At 30.0% G+C, this 17,950-nt stretch overlaps 3 protein-coding genes and 1 long non-coding RNA gene across 11 annotated transcripts in view; 1 reads left to right on the top strand and 3 right to left on the bottom strand.

Annotated features, from left to right (window-relative positions):
• Positions 1 to 2,708: 2,708 nt before the first annotated feature.
• LOC106789793 lies at positions 2,709 to 4,460 on the bottom strand. Its single transcript, XR_001382031.1, has 3 exons — positions 4,392 to 4,460; positions 3,801 to 3,885; positions 2,709 to 3,712 (listed from the first exon to the last, which is right to left on the bottom strand). It is a non-coding gene; the product is annotated as an uncharacterized LOC106789793 (long non-coding RNA).
• A 713-nt stretch (positions 4,461 to 5,173) lies between these two features.
• LOC106789792 (splicing factor U2af 38 kDa subunit-like) lies at positions 5,174 to 6,523 on the top strand. Its single transcript, XM_014754279.1, has 5 exons — positions 5,174 to 5,352; positions 5,435 to 5,522; positions 5,614 to 5,680; positions 5,780 to 6,068; positions 6,163 to 6,523. The coding sequence occupies exons 1-5, from the start codon at positions 5,309 to 5,311 to the stop codon at positions 6,398 to 6,400; spliced, it is 726 nt and encodes a 241-aa protein (XP_014609765.1). The 5' UTR covers positions 5,174 to 5,308; the 3' UTR covers positions 6,401 to 6,523.
• A 1,082-nt stretch (positions 6,524 to 7,605) lies between these two features.
• On the bottom strand, positions 7,606 to 11,762 carry LOC106789800 (transcriptional repressor protein YY1-like). Its single transcript, XM_014754295.1, has 3 exons — positions 10,126 to 11,762; positions 8,712 to 9,267; positions 7,606 to 8,586 (listed from the first exon to the last, which is right to left on the bottom strand). Exons 1-3 carry the CDS (start codon positions 10,736 to 10,738, stop codon positions 8,472 to 8,474), a joined length of 1,284 nt encoding a protein of 427 aa, XP_014609781.1. The 5' UTR covers positions 10,739 to 11,762; the 3' UTR covers positions 7,606 to 8,471.
• Positions 11,763 to 17,193: 5,431 nt separating this feature from the next.
• LOC106789796 (eukaryotic translation initiation factor 4 gamma 3-like) overlaps positions 17,194 to 17,950 on the bottom strand; it is a 46,124-nt gene continuing 45,367 nt past the window's right edge. For all 8 annotated transcript variants that reach the window (XM_014754282.1, XM_014754284.1, XM_014754283.1 and 5 more), the window contains 2 exons: positions 17,738 to 17,890; positions 17,194 to 17,630 (listed from right to left, as the gene is read on the bottom strand). In XM_014754282.1, coding sequence (XP_014609768.1) covers positions 17,416 to 17,630; positions 17,738 to 17,890 — 368 coding nt within the window. In that variant the 3' untranslated portion in view covers positions 17,194 to 17,415. The remainder of the gene's footprint in view (positions 17,631 to 17,737; positions 17,891 to 17,950) is intronic.

Below are 17,950 nucleotides of genomic sequence, written 5' to 3'. Positions count from 1 at the left end.
TAATATTATATATAATATTACAGATGCATTATATATTTTACATTATATATTATAACGTTATTTATAAACTATACAAAATTCAATATAATCGCTACTCGAATTGAATTATTTTTATGTGCCACCAATTTACAATTCATATTCTCCTGTTAATATTTCCAAAAAATTTTTTTTTTTAGAAATATCTCAACAATTTTTCTATCAAAATAAAAATTTTCTAATAGGATAACACGATGTGCCAAGAGGTGGCACGACTTTTTTTTTTACCACGCGTGCCACTTTCTTACCAATCATGTTATCCTGTTAACATTGGAGAAAAAATTTCAAAAATTTCACAAAATATTTCGATTTCTAATAGGATTACACGATGTTCGAAGAGGTGGCACGTTTCTTATACTTGCAAGTGAGAAATTATTTGATTCGTTTGATTTATTATTTTTTTTAATACACTTTGAAACTGGAAACGATTGTGTATTTGCATCTCAACTTTTAAGAATGCAGTGTATTGTTTTAAACGAATCCCCATAAAGTTTTAAAAATATCCAAGATATATTAGTATTGTCATTGTAAGTTGAAAATGGTTGCCATATATTTTACCATGAAAGTATTATACTATATATTATATAAATTTATTAGTAATCATAGTATCTTTCGAAATATCAACATATTTAGTTATTAATACTAATAATATTGAATATATTAACGTTAATTAATTCCAGTTTTGATTCCTCGTTTATCAAAAGATTCATATCGATGTGACAAGAATAAAAATTCAAATCAAGTAAGAAAGTAGATAGAAAGGTTTTAACTTTCGAACGATGTCGTTACACGTGTCTCACACTCTCAGTTTCTCCCTCATTCATTACAAATCCATGCACAAGGTCAAGATCGTAAACTTTCATCCCTTGACATCTTTAATACCATCCTAGATTCGTGATGGTTTTCCCGTTTCTATTATCATCTTCTTATCATTTTCTTTATCTGTTTGTCTTTATACAATAATTCATTTTTTTTCCTCGAATTAAAGAAAACACAGTTGATATAATAATCATCGATAATTATCTTCTGTAAATTATTTATCTGTATATATATATATACACTATATACAATTTATTTTAATCGAATAATAATAGAAATAAAGGAGAAACATTTTTCCAAAATATGAACAATATTAAAACAACTATCATCGTTGACAATTCTATTAGAACAATTTTACAATTGAATCTTAATAAATGATCACATTTTCTATATACTAATCGAGCCAATATATGGTGTATGTCTATGTAAGAGTAATATATCAATTTAAAGATAACGCAATGATACGCAGGTTGATTGATCGTTGGACAAGTTGCCTATGAACAGGCAGCACTAAAGTCAATAATATTTGCTGAATAGAAGAATGGAATTGGTATCTATCATTTTAGGTAAAAACGAATAGAGTAATCCTGTTCTCTCGTGAAGAAAGGCTACGGTGCATCGATTCTACTCCAACGACGTCGTCGTCGTCCCCAGAAATCCAATGAGTACGCCAAAATTCCCTAGGGGCAGTCGGGTCAACAGGAAGTCAAGGCCACACGGTCAGTTGCACCGTGGTTCGTCGACGATATAAATAGATGCAGGCGACTGGTATCTATGTATCTATCTGCACGCATGCCATATACTATCCAAACCGAATAAACATGGATTAAGTTTGTCCAATGATGCCAAGAAAAAGGATCCTCTTCGTATTTTTTTAACGAGTACTGTTAGCTAGCTAGTTAATTATACTATTAGAAAATTATTTTACTATTATCATATTATATTTCTCGCGATTGAATCTATTCTTACTATTAACATTTGTGATCACTAGTCTCAGCCTTACAAATTCTATATCGTTTAATTTATTAGATACGAAAAGTGTGTGTGATTCACACCGAGCTATTTTGTAATAAATTCATTTCACGAACTAACATCTATATGTATATGTAATTTATTGATTGAACAGGTCATTTCTAATATATTCTTGTAACCGTCAATCAATTGAATTTATCTACGAAATGAGACCTATTGAAAAAAATCGTGAAGGGGTGGGGTGAGGTGGGGTGGACGGAGGGATAAAAGATTGACCAAGAATATTTCGAGGAAAATGCGTTTTATGATAAAAGAAGAACGTTTATTGATCCGATAGAGACCCTGGATGCACCGTTACGGCATCCGCTACGGAAACCGTAATCGCGTTTCTTATTTTTCCTAGGATACCACGCACGAATAAAGAATGTTTATGGATTTAATAAATACTAATACACATCACATTATTTAAATTAATAAGAAATGAAATATCTTTCACATCTATGCTAACCCATATATATATATAAATCAAACTTATTTCGATGGGATCGATTTTGTAGTTTCAATCTTTTACAAAATTTCATAAAATCCCAATTGATCAAAAAGTTAAAGATTAATATGATTATTTGAATGATTATAATTTTCCTCAAATGAAAAGGTGAAAGTTCAAGCTCTCGAAGACGTCATAGTCTGGGCTCGCAAAAATAGAAGATAGGGGGAATCGTTACCATGGTGATCGAATAAGATGCATTTACAATAATTCCAATGTACGAAAAAGGGAACGGATCGATGCAGGTTGGTGGTTCGTCCTGCTTCGGTCAGCGTAAAATATATTGCGGGAGAGGAGAATAAGAGAAAAGGGAAAGAAAAAAACAAACGACCGAAGGAAGGAAGGAAGGAAAGAAAGAAAGCAAGCAAGCAAGTAAAAGAGAGAAAGGGAAAGGGAAAGGGCAGGGTACGACCTTTTCGAACGCATTGAGGGAGCGATTTGTTCGATAGAAACGGATAAACGAAGACTGAGGGAGGTAGGTAGGTAGATAGGTAGGTAGGTAGATAGATAGGTAATAGGTAGTAGTAGGTAGGTAGCAGTCAAAGCTCTGTCGAAGAAGGAAAGAAAGTTGAGGGTGGAAAAGATGGAAGGAAAGGAAAGAAAAGGAAAGGAAAGGAAAGAAAAGAAAAGGAAGGAAAGGAGGTAGGATAAATCGACGGGTGTAGCCGTGCCTTTTGGGGCAGTGGCCCTTGCCGTGATGACTCCGAGGGTGAGAAGGGGCAGACGAGGACCTACGCGTTATTGAGCGGGCATTTCCCACAAAGCGCAGACGAGGGCAACCACCCCGTAGCGTCGCGGTGCAGAGTCCTCTCCCTACTCCCTGCTCTTCAACCCCCTCTCCACTGTACCTTCTGGCAGCCCTCGTTTTCCTCGCGTCTCTCTCACCCTCCTTCTACCTCATCATCTACCGTTCGTTCTCTCGCTTACGTCTACGAAGCGTCTCCTCTGTCCCTCTGTTTCCTCCCTTTCACCCTCCTCTACCACCACCCTATGGTTTACGCACGCATGCACGAGTGCGCGCGCGCGTGCACCTACGCAGCCAGGCACCCAGAACAGGGCAGGCATATACGCACACGCACATACGTACACGTCCAGTTCCACGACGAGCTTTATATTTCATTCTACTTCGAAACGAAAATCCTTTCCCTCTATGAAGCTTTCGAGAGTCGTCCTAACGGGATCCCTCTTCTCCTCCATCATGGATACACACACCCTCCATGTCCAACGTTAAATGAAAATTCACCGTATATACTTATTTTTCCTTTTTTTTTTTTTTCTTTTCTTTTTTATCTTTCCTTCGTTTCCTCTTGTAACTTGAGAAATTTCTACTCTTTTCGTCTGGACAAAAGACAACTAATATATTATACATTTTTAAGATTTTTAAGATTGTTTGATGTTACATTAATAAATGTTCCATTTCACTTACTTTACTTTTGACTAGTTTAGTTTAATCTCTATCTACAAATGTTATTTTCTTTTTAAGGGCATAATTAGATTATTCCTTAGCTAATCTGAAAAAGATGTAAATGCATTATCAGTTCATACTGCAAGACGATGATGGTTATGTTTGTATATATTATGAAAATTGTACTGAAATAATGCGCAAAACATATGTAGATATATTTCAATATTCACGAGTACATTTATCATAGTTTTTAATCGTCGTTACATCGTCATTCTTACTGCGATTTAATCGTTATGTTCGTAACTACATAAACCATTGTTTCTCCAATAATATTATTATTATTATTATTATTATTATTATTATTATTATTATTATTATTATTCATTCTCTTATCGTTTGTTAATTATCAATTATATAATCATTAATCCATGATAATTTTGTGTAATTTGACCGTTAGTTTATGAAATTTCATTTAGTCACAAGTTGTATAAGTATATGTCGTGATCATATGGTATATTCGATTATTCGAAAAATATATTTCACTTAGAAATCGATCACGGATATGAACGTTAGTTTAAAAATAATCAAATGACAAGGTCATCAATCTAATACCTCGATGGTTTATCTCTCTTGTTGCCGGCAGTCAAGTAGAACACTAGAGTTGCCATCTTTTAATTTTCCAAATATCGAATTAATGTTCGTGTTGTGCCCTCAAACGGTTTCTATCGAAAATAATAATCGTTTGAGTTATCAATAGATGGTATATTCTTAAAGCGTTGCTATATAATGAAGCACAAAAAAGTAATTAATTGCTTAATCAAAATCCATAATTGTTCACTCTGTTATTTAATTATTTAATTAGTTATTAATAATCGAAAAATCGAAAAAAAGGTTTACTTCAATCTCGAAAAAAATTTACAGCAAGACAGGTTTTTCTAGCTTCAATATGATATCGGTTTTTTTTTTTAATCTAGTAAGTTTTTTTTCCCCTGTACCTTTTCGAAGACTGTCGTTCTTAAGAAGTATAAACATCTTTCATTAATAATTAAAAAAAATATCTATAATAGATTTCTAATTGTTGTTTGTTTTTTTAAATGTAGATAGAATTTAATTACACATTCACTTTGTATACACTACTTGCTATTAAAAGTTACTAGGAAATAAGAAAGTTTAAAATATATTGAAATTCTAGTAACATAGCTAAGCCGATATCGGTAATAGTAGTGCTCTACCTTTATCTTACCGACTGAGATCTGATGGTAAGTTACCATTAGATCCCCAGTCGGTAATTCGGATGGTAAGTTACCATCAGATCTCGGCCGGTAATTTTAAAAAATTACTACTTATTTCAGCTAGATGGAGACATATTTCGACGCTCAAAATCAGCGTCAAGCGCCACCATGAGGTTGCACCCTAAGACGCCATTTTATAATAAACTGAAAGAACGATAAATGCAATGTATTCCAGCTGTTGTTTGTAACGTATCCTAGAGTGAAGAATTAAAACATAAACATAGGAAATAATACGTTATGGCGGAATATTTGGCATCTATATTTGGTACTGAAAAAGACAAGTAAGCTTTATTTTAACTCTTTAAGTTAACACTCTGTATACATTATTAAACACTAATAAATACATTTGACTCTTTCTTTTAGAGTAAATTGTTCATTTTATTTTAAAATTGGTGCTTGCCGTCACGGTGATAGGTGTTCAAGGATTCACAATAAACCTACCTTCAGTCAAGTATGTACAAGACACGAGTTTTAATAGTTTGTTTTTTTTTTGTTAAATCATTGTGTATATAACTTATGTAATTGAAACCATTTTTTTCTAGACATGTTTGTTACAAAACCTTTATGTAAATCCTCAAAATTCTGCAAAAAGTGCAGATGGCTCTCATTGTAAGTACACAGTAAAAAAATCTATATTTTTAAATAAGTATATTATCTTTATTTAAAAATCTTGATATTACTTAAGTACTTTTTAATCCACAATTGCAGTAGTGGCAAACGTGTCAGATGAAGAAATGCAAGAACACTACGATAATTTTTTTGAAGATGTGTTTGTGGAATGTGAGGATAAGTATGGTGAAATTGAAGAAATGAATGTTTGTGACAACCTCGGTGATCACTTAGTCGGTAATGTTTACATCAAATTTCGAAGAGAGGAAGATGCTGAAAGAGCAGTCAACGATTTAAATAATAGATGGTTTGGAGGAAGACCAGTTTACGCTGAACTTTCTCCTGTAACCGATTTCAGAGAAGCTTGCTGTCGTCAATATGAAATGGGGTATATAAAAAATTTACTAGCTCCGCTTAAAACAATATAATATAATTCTATATAAGATAAAATATTAATTGTAAATTCTTCTATTCAATTTCAGTGAGTGTACACGTTCAGGATTTTGTAATTTTATGCACTTAAAACCTATTTCACGTGAATTGCGACGATATTTGTATAGCCGCAAAAAAGGTGGTAAAGGTCGATCAAGATCTCGATCCAGATCACGTGGACGAGATAGAAAACGTAGATCAAGGTCGAGGGATAGAAGATCAAGATCAAAGGATCGACGAAAGGGAAGAGACGACAAAGGTAGAGATGGTCGATCTGGAAGATATTAATAAACTTGAAATTAAGAATATCTACAATCAAGGAACACGTTATGCGCATAAAAAGAAACTTAAATTTTGAACAAAAACAACAAACAACAACAAAAACAAAATTAACTTATTCCTCTCTTTCCTTTTTTCCTATTAAAAATTGTAATTTAGTCACGTCGTGATGTTACTTTCTATATATATATATATATATATATATATATATATATATATATATATATATATATATATATATATGAATTCTTACTTCATTAATGTATTATTTAATAAATTTATAAGACAATAGAAAGAAAAGAGTATAATAAGACAATAGTAAAATTCAATGCATATATAAGATGATTTTCTTGAAAAAATTAGAAAGGTCTGTATTATTTTTATAGATAAAAGCTGCCTATATAATATATCATTTAGGTATTTTTACCTAGATTTTTGCACTAATATTGATTCTATATATACATAGTTCAAAATATATCGTTTAAATGAAAAAGAAAAAATAAAACGACGATTAATTAAATATTAAATCATCCCTTTCAATCATGTCAGAGAAACCATTTAGTACAACTTTTTTATTCCAACGATCTTAAACAAATTTACGTGTAAGATATACATAGCAAAGCCATGATAATAAAAAAATATATACAAAATATACTGAAGTTACTAAAAAAAAAAGAAACAAAATTCGGGCAAAGCAGGCTAAAAATTAGTAAAGGCTTACAAAAACAAAAATTTTGTGACTAGATTTATGAAAAGTAATTACCATTTGTGCAAGCAATTTTGGAAAATTGCATTGCGTGACAATGTAAAATATGATAATATTATAAATAATTAAAAAAAAATCACACTACGTTCCAAGCTATTAAAAACAAACTTATTAATACTGAAACGTATTATATAAAATATATTAATGTATAAGTTTAATATGTGAGTAATTATTTGAAATTATATTAAATATTCTTAAGCTCGTATCAAATCATAATTTCTAAACACAAACTATGGATTATTCCTGTTAAACGAATATATTTATAAAAACCATAGATATTTCTGTAAAGTACATTCATATTGTACCAAAGAAAGTGCTTTACAGCAAATATTATTTATAAATCTATAAATTAAGTGTTTCGTTGGTAAAATTTTTCGCCATTTGAATCATCGTCATATACGCTGAATTATAAGTATGCATATAACCGCCTGCATGTTGCTCTATGTATAAAACTATGATATGCAATTTATTATGAATAATAGTGTAATGAAATGCACGCTACATAGCTATTAAATACAGTTAATATTAAAACTATCTATATCTATTGCTTTATTCTGCAATCCGACAACACATAAAATACAATTATAAATATGATTTTATGAATTTACTCTGGTACATTATTAAAAGCTTTTGAATGTTCCGAAATGACTATTGCACGAATCAATAATTTTCGATTAATTTGCGAGGCTGACAATACAATGCATCCTTCTTTTAAATTGGTCAGACGCTATATTAAAAACACTCGCGATTATTGAGCATTGCAATATATTTTATATATATTTTAATTTAGGATAATACAGCTAGTACGATTATTGTCGATAACGACAATTACGGTAAATGGCGTACAAGATCCGTTGTACTAAAATGGTACAATTGAGTCTAACAGAACAAATGTATTTTGTGGTTTATTCTCATTTGAATTTCTCCAAAATATACTGTATACAATATTTTATACTTTAATTATAAATATGTACAGTTACACATTACGACGGCGCACTAGATTTTTTTAAAAAGTCTGACTTAGCACAGAGCAATGTGCATCGTTTCACCTCGCATTGTCTTAAAAAGTACACTGTTTATCAATGAGTTTTGAAGAGCGTAATACTCTCGATGTTTTTAGTTAATCCATATCTAAGCACAGAGGTATTAATTATTTAATTAACTCATTCTCTTACCATAACTAATAGTTTTAACGACTGATTTCCTTTGCCGCTTGCTGTATCTTGAAAATATTTACACTGCTTATGTTAATAATTAGTGGTTATGATATTTCATAATAGATTCACCAGGATACGAGATCAATATTTGGGGGGGCTAATCAGCATAGACAATAAATTGTTGGTTATCCACATCCGCAACTTCGACTTGGACGAATTGAGGTTGTTGAAGTTGAATTTGTTGTACTTGTCTTCCAATTGTATTCCTCGATCTGCGATATATATATACATATATATACATACGAAGTTGTATGATACAGTTTAAATAATCTAAATCTTAATATAAATATAAATATAATTGTTTAATATTACCCAAATAAAAATGATGAAAACTTACTTAGCCTTTGCATGGGTCAGTATGTGTGATTTAAGATTCGTGGATTGTGCAAATTTTTTGCTACACCCATCAAATGGACATACATATGGTCTGTCACCTGTGTGAATTCTGACATGGGTACGCAAATTAAAATCAAGGCTAAATCTTTTGCCGCATCCTTCGAATGTACATTGAAAAGGTTTCTCTCCAGTATGCACTAACTGGTGCCTCTTTAATTTTGAACTTTCAACAAAAGCCTTCCCACATTCTGCACATACATGTACTCTAGGTCCATGTGTATGCAAGTGCTTACGCATAGCACTGTTGTCCCGAAACATTTTTGTACAGCCTTTGTGAGGACAAGCAATTGTGCGTTCTGCACCATCCATAACAGGTGGCTTGCGTACTTTCAATTTATGCCCAGGTCTGGCAAATTCCGCTAGCTGTTTAGGATCTGATAAATCGAGACCAGGCATTCCATCGGAAACAGAACTTCCAGAATGATTAAACTTTGTGTTTGACTTGCCTGTCATATATTCAGTAAAATCTGGATCAGGTTCTGGATTAGAGCCTTCATCTGTAACATTGGATAAATCAAGAGTTACTAGGATTCCTTTCGTTATTCTGATGTATTAGATTCTTCTTCTACTATGAACTTCTACAATGATTCAGTCTCTTGTAAATTAATTAATACATCATATTATGTACTTGCTAGCTTCTTCTAAATATTTTGAAAAAAAAGTCTGTGCATACTTTATCAATTTACTTGGATAAAGATCGTCTTAACGGGTTATCAAAATATCTGGAAATAAGAAACGATATAAAAGGTACGTTTCATATGTAAAAAAAATAGTCTTTTAATTAATTTTTCTTTTTCGTATAGCATTATTTCTTTGACAAAGACTAAAGGATATTCTAACCAAGTTAAGAGGAATAAAAGACAAAGGAAATAGGAGGATAATTAATATAGAAATACATGAAATTTTGAATACGGAAAAACGCATTTAAAGATCGAAAGAGGGAGGTGAGCGAGTGTGTGGAGGGGGAAGAGCTCCATTACGCGTAGAACGACATTCCGACGCCATTTTACTCCTCAAGAGGTAAATTGAGCAAAAGAAGCCATTTTCAAAATATGGCTGCCCCCTGGCAGCATAATGGCGTTCCTTCGATCAAAACAAACAACGCAGACTGTCAACGTTGTGACTTTAAATGAAACGAATAATCGTGCAACCAAGAAAAGTTATTCTTTTTAGCGAAGCAAGCCAAATTGAAGTATCGATTTGGTAGACCTACCGGAAGTACGTTACGCTAGCGTGCATTGGGGTATTATAGCCGTTAGAAAGAAGCAGATAGACGAGTTCATATAAAAGCAGTTGAAATAACATTTGATAAGGGTTCATTTACTAAAACGATAATTGACCCATTTAAAACTTACCATCATCAGTTCCAGATGCCCACATTGTCACCGAGAATTCACCTTCAAGGGTTTTGATTTGCACTTGCTTCTGCTCCCACTTTCTTGTTTTCGTTTCCGAACCCATTTCACCGAATATTGCGTGATCGGATGTTCGATATCTGGCAGCTCCACCTTTTCTAGCCTTCTTCGTACCCTTTCTCGATGGTCCAGGACTCGATTCGACATAAATGTCGTTCTCTGGTACTGGTATCTGATCGTACACGCTTAGTGGATCGGCGCCGACGATTTCCTCTTGCGTCTGTAGAATGATTTCTTCACGGCCTGGTTCCGGTAATGGTTGCAATGCGATCATCGGCTGGCCATCGTCCCCTTCGATAGTCGTTTCCACCGTTTCGCAAGGTATTTCAACCGGTATTGTTTCGATTTCGACCTCCTGGATTTCTGGCTCCACTTCGGTTATTATGTCCGAGGACGCCATATTAATCTCCGCTGACGCCATGTTACTAATCAAAATGGCTGGCCTCGGATGGTCGCGCGACAAGCGGCCCTGCGACGCAAGTGTCACGTGATCCTCGACTCCTACCACCATTGTGGTAAGCACAAGACCATCCTCAGTGCATTCTCGCGCCATCTTTTTAATGGCCGAACAAATATTGCAACCGAGACAACGTTATTTAAATACTCTACTATATCGTCGTTTATATATCGACAACGCATAATAATTCGTAGGACGATTAAAAACAACGTTGAAAAATAATATATATGTGTATATATATTTATAAACGAGATCGTTTTCTTACGACGCGAATGTGCACGAGTGTTAAATATAATTCGGTGCGCGTGTAATCGTCAACATTCTATACTTAATTTCTCACACACACAAATCGCGGGCTAAAAAACAGTTATATATTTTTTTGTTTTTGTTTAGTGAACAATATTACTCTTGACTACTAAACAAATGCAAAGTTATTCACTAATATTTTGTTCCTAACGTTAATTTCTCGTCGTTATCCTTTCTTTTTTTTTTTTTTTTTTTTCATTATTTTACTAGAATTGATCGGTGTTTAAGTAAGAAATATAACTTAAAAAATACATTATTATATCCTTTTTCTTTTTACACATGTCAGGAGATCATTATATATTTAAAAAAAAACAAGGATAACGATTCGAGACGTGAGATAATCGATACCATGCGATTCCTTTTTTATTCGCGTATTTCGAAATAATAAAATAAGAATTTGTTAATACTTTTGCACACTTATTCTTCAAGAAAGGATTACCTTTAATACACTTGTGCACTTCTTCGCTTTATTAAGACGATCATCATAATAATCATCATCATCATTATTATTATATCATCGGATATAAGTGGTGATCGAGTTACTACTTTTCAAATATGTAATTTAGGAAACAATATTTATAAGGATAACAAAATAAATCACGTTAATGTTTGAATAGACAATTAAAATTAACGTTAGACGTATATTTAAATACTAACAAGGTGATAATACACGATAACGACAGCAGAACAACCTAAACACTTATGGTCGTATCTCTAATCTACGTATCGGTCACTACTCTCTCATACGGTGGCGCTATCTGGTGTAAGAAAATGTTTCAAAAATATACAATAAAATGCATAGAAGAAAATGCATATATCCCCCATTTAAATAAATAATTATGATCAATGAAATATTATTATAATCTATGCACCTTTCTATTGTAATTTTTCTATACTTCATTATTAAAAAACATGATTATCAAATGGAGATATTATATGCAAACAAATATGCAACTAATGGTTGTTTGTTCTAGTTTATTTTAAAAAAATCAAATGAATGACTATAATGTCCTCTCTAAAAATTTCAACTAGTCAAAGTTAGAATTGTTAATAAATTCGAAAGAAAAATATTGATTATAATATAACAGAGAAAAATAACAAAATTAAATGTCTTGATTATTGTTTACGTACCAATGATTATCATCTTTATACCTGGATTATTTGTTACTTACTTTTAAAATAATACTTCCTTAATTTCTATCTACTATTATAATCTATATAAAAAAAATTGAAATTGAAAATAAATTCTGGTCAAAATGTATATATATATACATATATGTGAATAATATATATATACGTTTACACAAATCCCATACGTTCGTATAGAAAAACAAAAAATAAATTGACAACGATATGGCATGGAGTTGTTCATTTTTTTTTTTTATTTTTTTTTTTCCATAGGCATATTTATTATAGAAGTTTTTTCTTTTTTTTTTTTTTATGTGTATACTCGTCTGTTTTTACTCTATAAGTTCCTAGCAATATTTTTTTTTATGTATATAATTATGTATATATGTACATATATACATATGTATACATACACATACATATGTATATATGATGTATGTACACACACATATATATTCATCATTATGCCAAATTTTTCTTCTTTGCGTGTCAATTGTATATGCGTAGTGTGTGTGTATCGTCATGTTTTTTAATGTGTAAATATGTACCTAAGTACACATCATGTTATATATATATGCAAGTGTTCATCATACGCGTTATTTGTTTATAGCACGATGGTCTTATGTATAACGATATACGAAAGACCATAATCGCATATTCCTACCAATCTCCAGCCTATTTAGTTGGTTTACAATCGGAGCTTACATTATTATTCTCATTTAATTAATTAATTAATTAATTAATTATTTACTTATTTATTTACACTAAATATTACCATCTCACACATGTTTTTTCTTTTTTTATCTCACACACTCTTTCTTTTTCTATCTCTCTCTCTCTCTCTCTCTCTCGGTGTGCATCCAATTATATTATATCCACGTGTTTTTTTTTTAAATAAACACGTCACCCTTATATATTCTCATCATTTTATATATAATTAATTATAAATTAGTATAATTTTTTTTATTTATCTATATAGCTCACGCCTTTTCTTTCTTTTCTTTATCTTTCTTTTTATTTCATTCTTGAAATTGAATTATACATTTTTTTTTACTTTTATTGTTGTTGTTGTTGTTGTTGTCTCGTCAAACGATACATTCTATCCAGGTGTGTAAAGTAGAATGTGTTCATTCAAGGAGAGACACGTGGGGGTGTGTTATGCGAGTAGTTTTTTTTTTTTATAATCATGTGTTAAATCCTGTCATTCTTATTTTTTTTTTCTTTTGTTGCACTGCTGGCATTGTTTCTCTATTTCGATTTTTTTATTTTTATTTATTTTTTTTTTACGAATTCGTTCAAACGAATCTCATCATCTCCACCCATTTATTACAATAAACGAAGACGAAAAAGAAAAAAGGAAAAAAAAAAAAAACAAGAAGAAAATAGACAAAAGAAAAAAAAAAAACCAGAGTAAAAATCTAATCTTCTCTTTTGTCTATTTCTTTCTCTTATAAACTACTAAACTACTCTCTTTCTCACTTGTATCCCCTTTTTTTTCTCTCGCTTTTTAACGATGTGACAAACAAATTATTGATTATAATTATTTTATACACAATTTTATGATAAAAAACTTATTAACATTGTATTAAGAAGAAGAAAAAAAAAAGAAGTGAAAATAAAATGATTAATAATAATAATAATAATAATAATAATAAGAATAATAAGAATAATGATTTATTAATATTATACGAAAGAAAAAAAAAATAATGAAATGAAATAAAAATAAAATAAAGAAAGAAAGAAAAAAAAAGCGATTGCTAAAAATGATATTAATTAATTTATAACAATTTTACGCACGAGCGGTTCTCCAACGCAAAAAGAAAAAAAAAAAAAGAAAAAACTACACAAAATTACATTATCCAAATAATAATAATAATAATAATAAACTTATAAGAGAGAAGAACCGCTGAACATGCGAAAAAGGAATAATAATAATAATATACTTTTGAAATATCGTAAGTGACAAATAAGATATAATCTTTGTAGTTTCATATATATATATACATATACATACATATATATATATATATAAATATATATATAAAATAACAATGACAATATCTGTCGGACCCTAATAATAAACACCTCCTCCCTTATCCCATTTCATTCTCGTATCGTGAGAGTCGCCGTAGAATAATAATAATAATAATAATAATAATAATATTTCCAGCGAATTATTATGTACAACATATTTAATTATATGAACAATTATACTATATATATATATATATCCTAAGAGATAATTAATAAACATAGTCTTTTTCCGTTCTTTCGTTAGAACATGCACATATTTTATGAAAGTCAAATCCGTAGAAAAAAGTTAAAATAAACTATATATTTTTTTTTTTTTTTCTTTTATAAGGAATGAAAAAGCACATTCGATTTATTTATTTTTCTTGGTAGTGTATCATCTTATTCTTTTTTTTTTTTTCTTTTTTTCGTATGTTTGCTCTCGTTATTTAAGTTATATATATATATCCGTCTCGATTGTGTGTGTGTTGTGTGCGCCGCCCGCCCGCCGCCCATTTTTTTTTATTTAAAAGCAATCACGCTTTTTCTCGCATACAGAGAGATATTATTTAGACAAAGTTTTTTTAAGCGGACAACGATATATCGACAAAACATAAGTTACTTTTTTTGTTTGTTTTGTATTAATAATAATGATCCAATGGGTAAGAGAGTTTTATATTTTATATTTACGTATAAATTCATCAAGTAAACCAATTGTTTTCTTCATTCTACTTTTTTTCCATTTCATACGAATAAAAAGGTATAATATTTGAGAATGAGAGAATCATTTTGCATATTATATCATTATAATCGATATAAGTAATAATTTTATACAATTCCAAAGTGCACCGATTATGTTTTGCGTGTATGTTTTTATGTGTGTTGGTTGTATTATGTGTGTCACATGGAACATGCACAAACGATTCATTCCCATCCAATTATACTTTTCTCTTATTCTTCTTTAATGATTGGTTGTAAATAGCTAGTGTTAAAAAATAGCGCCTTAATATGCACACCACATTTTTTTAATAATATGCACTATTATATTATCATCATCTCTTCTTCGTATTTTTCTTCCATTATTTGATCTTCATCAGAGCACACTTGTTGTTTTCTAGGCTATTAATAAAGTCCTAAAATTTTATGTGTATCTTCTTTTTTTAAATCATTTTTCGTATTTTTTCCTATATCGCGTTTGAACACTGCAGTTTAGCTGGCTGCTTGCTTCTCTCTTCTTTTTATCCTCTCGTCTTTCTTCTTCTTCTTCTTCTTCGTTTTCTTTTTATTAAGATACATTTGTTATCTTCAAAGATATAAATTATTATATTTCCGTGTGTGTATGTATGTATAACGTTCGTTTTAAAATAATAGGAAGAACCACATTTTTTTTTTTTTTGTATTCGTATCATCAGACTTGGTTATCATCTATTTAATCATCGGAGCTTCGTAAAATCCTGGAAATTTTTCCTTCGTTTAAAATTGACCGCTCTCGTGGCTGGTTTCTTGTTTTATTTATTTATTTATTTATTTTTTTTTGTTCTTTTTTCCCCCCATTTCTTTTCTTCATCATTTTCTTCTCTATTCACAATTTGTTAATCTAAATTTCTTGTGTGTAGCACTTTGGTTTATTTTTTCAGTGGTTTATTATATTTATCTTCGTTCGTTTTGACGTAAGTAAAAATATAACACAAACTCGTAAACCAGATTTTTCTGTTTTCCCCCATAATTAAGAGACAACATATATTTTCAGTTCCGTTATTTGTTTTATATATTAGCGATCGACCATTATCAGAAAACAACACTTCGCGAGATATAAGAAAACCCATATGTTAGTACGTGTTTTTTTTTTTTTTTTTTTTTTATTTATATATTTTACTTTTATCCATTTACTTTTCTTCTTCCTTTATTTACTTTAATCTTAAAACCGTTTCAATGAATCATTATAATTATCTTGCATCAATTTTAATGATCTTCTTTTCTATGTACAAATGTGTGTGTGTCATTATATAAACGGACCGGAATAATGACGATGTTTAAATCTTATTTCTATTTGCAATACATATATAAATACCATTAATTTATATTGTTATTAAAAATACAAAAATTTCTTTCGTTTAATATTTAAGAGGTGGTTATTACGCTCAGTTAATTTTAATATTCAATATAATAACTAAATAACATAATAATTTAAATTAGTAAAATTATTCCGTTTTTTTTTTTCTTTCTTTTATATAGATTATTAAATTAATAATTAATTACGTTACAAATTTACATTTACAAGCAATCGTTAAGAGAGTTTAGAATATAAAATAAAAGTTCTTTGAAATTTAATATTTTATTAATTTAAATATATATCTGCAAAAATTTACAACTCCGGAATGAATTTTGAAAGGACCGTTAATAAAAGATAAAATTACCGCATTTTATAAATGTCTCTCTCTCTCTCTCTCTGTTTAGTAAATTATTGCGAGAAATAGCTTGTTTTAATTTCTTTTTTTTTCTTCATCTTGATAAGGAGACAAAAATTTTCTCTTTGCTTTTTACGTTTTTTTTTTTTTTTTTTTTTTTATCTTTTATTTCTTTGTTTCAAATATAAAACGCGGAAATACAACCGAATGATAGCTGCGCGTGCGTACGGGTGGTGAATAATAATAATAGTTTTAAATGTAACAATATATAATCTAGAAAATTTAATGATTCGATATAAAAACCAAAGAAGTAAAAGATAAATTGTCAAATACAAACGAATACATAATGACCGTATTAAAAAAACGAAGATAATTAATAATTATGGTACAGAGTTAAAAATGTGCAAGATAATTATTATACATAATTCATTGAAATGGTTTTAAAGTTTAAATAATAAGAAAAAAAAAAAAAAAAAAAAAAACAAATTAAGCAGAAAGTAAACAAATAAAAATAAAAATTCGACAAATACTATTATATATATATATATTATGTATATATCGGCGTTTTCTTTTTCAATATCAATTAATTGAATAATTGACGACGATTATTTTTTTTTTATTTAAAAATCTCTCTCTATCTCTCTCTCTCGCGCGCGATTTGATTTTTCTTTTCGTTTCTTTTCTCTTTTCTTTTTTTTCTTGTTTTCCTTTTCTGAAAATTAGTGTGTATTATAGTTTTAGATAAGACCGTCGCGTTTCAAATAACTATTTAAAAAATTGACAGTTATTTGAAAGAATTTGTATTATCTGTAAAGAATTGTTTATTCATTTTCATTTTCATTTTTTTTTTATCTTTTTCTTTTCTTTTTTTTACTCGAGAAAAAAATGTCCTGTTTTTATTCCTTCTAATACGATGCACCGTCAAAAGTGATCGGAATTTACGTTGCTCGGTCCGTCCTCAACACTAGAACTGTCTTCAGCTTCTTGTAAGGATGTGAAGAATGCCGTAAGTGTCATAATTGCTACACTATGCCCTTCGTGTTCTGCTGGGTCTTCACCCTTTTGCCAAGCCAAAAATGCATCGGAGGATATAATATTGTCCCCTGATAATTTGTTAATAACGCTTCGTAGAATGCCTAATTAAAATATACACACAAAATTATTATTTTATTCATTATTATAGATATATATTATAAATATTTTTTCTTCTGCCAAATAGATTAACCAACAACTTTAAACTTACCTAAGGGGAACTCGATTTTTGTCATGTAAGCTTGAATAGCATACAAGCATTGTAATTCTAGTACTTCGTCGGTATCGACGTACCGATGAATCAATAATTCTAAATTACTGAATGTGTTTTCATTTAATTTCCAAATATTCTCATTAAGCGGTTCTGCAAACAAGAAAATATAATACCCCAATTGTAATGATGAACAAAAAAATCAAATCAATT

Source organism: Polistes canadensis, unplaced genomic scaffold, assembly GCF_001313835.1.
Source record: "Polistes canadensis isolate GaletaPanama2010 unplaced genomic scaffold, ASM131383v1 scaffold_204, whole genome shotgun sequence".
In the NCBI taxonomy this organism is placed as follows: domain Eukaryota; kingdom Metazoa; phylum Arthropoda; class Insecta; order Hymenoptera; family Vespidae; genus Polistes; species Polistes canadensis.
This window is presented reverse-complemented; position numbering and strand designations above follow the sequence as displayed.

What these genes read in the sequence shown, in the direction of transcription:
- LOC106789792 (XM_014754279.1), top strand. Translation starts at nt 5,309, where the DNA reads ATGGCGGAATATTTGGCATCTATATTTGGTACTGAAAAAGACAA. An exon ending in TTTGGTACTGAAAAAGACAA is followed by an intron (nt 5,353 to 5,434) that starts GTAAGCTTTATT and finishes TCTTTCTTTTAG; the next exon opens with AGTAAATTGTTCATTTTATT. An exon ending in TGTCGTCAATATGAAATGGG is followed by an intron (nt 6,069 to 6,162) that starts GTATATAAAAAA and finishes ATTCAATTTCAG; the next exon opens with TGAGTGTACACGTTCAGGAT.
- LOC106789800 (XM_014754295.1), bottom strand. Translation starts at nt 10,738, where the DNA reads ATGGCGCGAGAATGCACTGAGGATGGTCTTGTGCTTACCACAATGGTG. An exon ending in GGCATCTGGAACTGATGATG is followed by an intron (nt 9,268 to 10,125) that starts GTAAGTTTTAAA and finishes CCAATGTTACAG; the next exon opens with ATGAAGGCTCTAATCCAGAA. An exon ending in CTGACCCATGCAAAGGCTAA is followed by an intron (nt 8,587 to 8,711) that starts GTAAGTTTTCAT and finishes TATATATCGCAG; the next exon opens with ATCGAGGAATACAATTGGAA.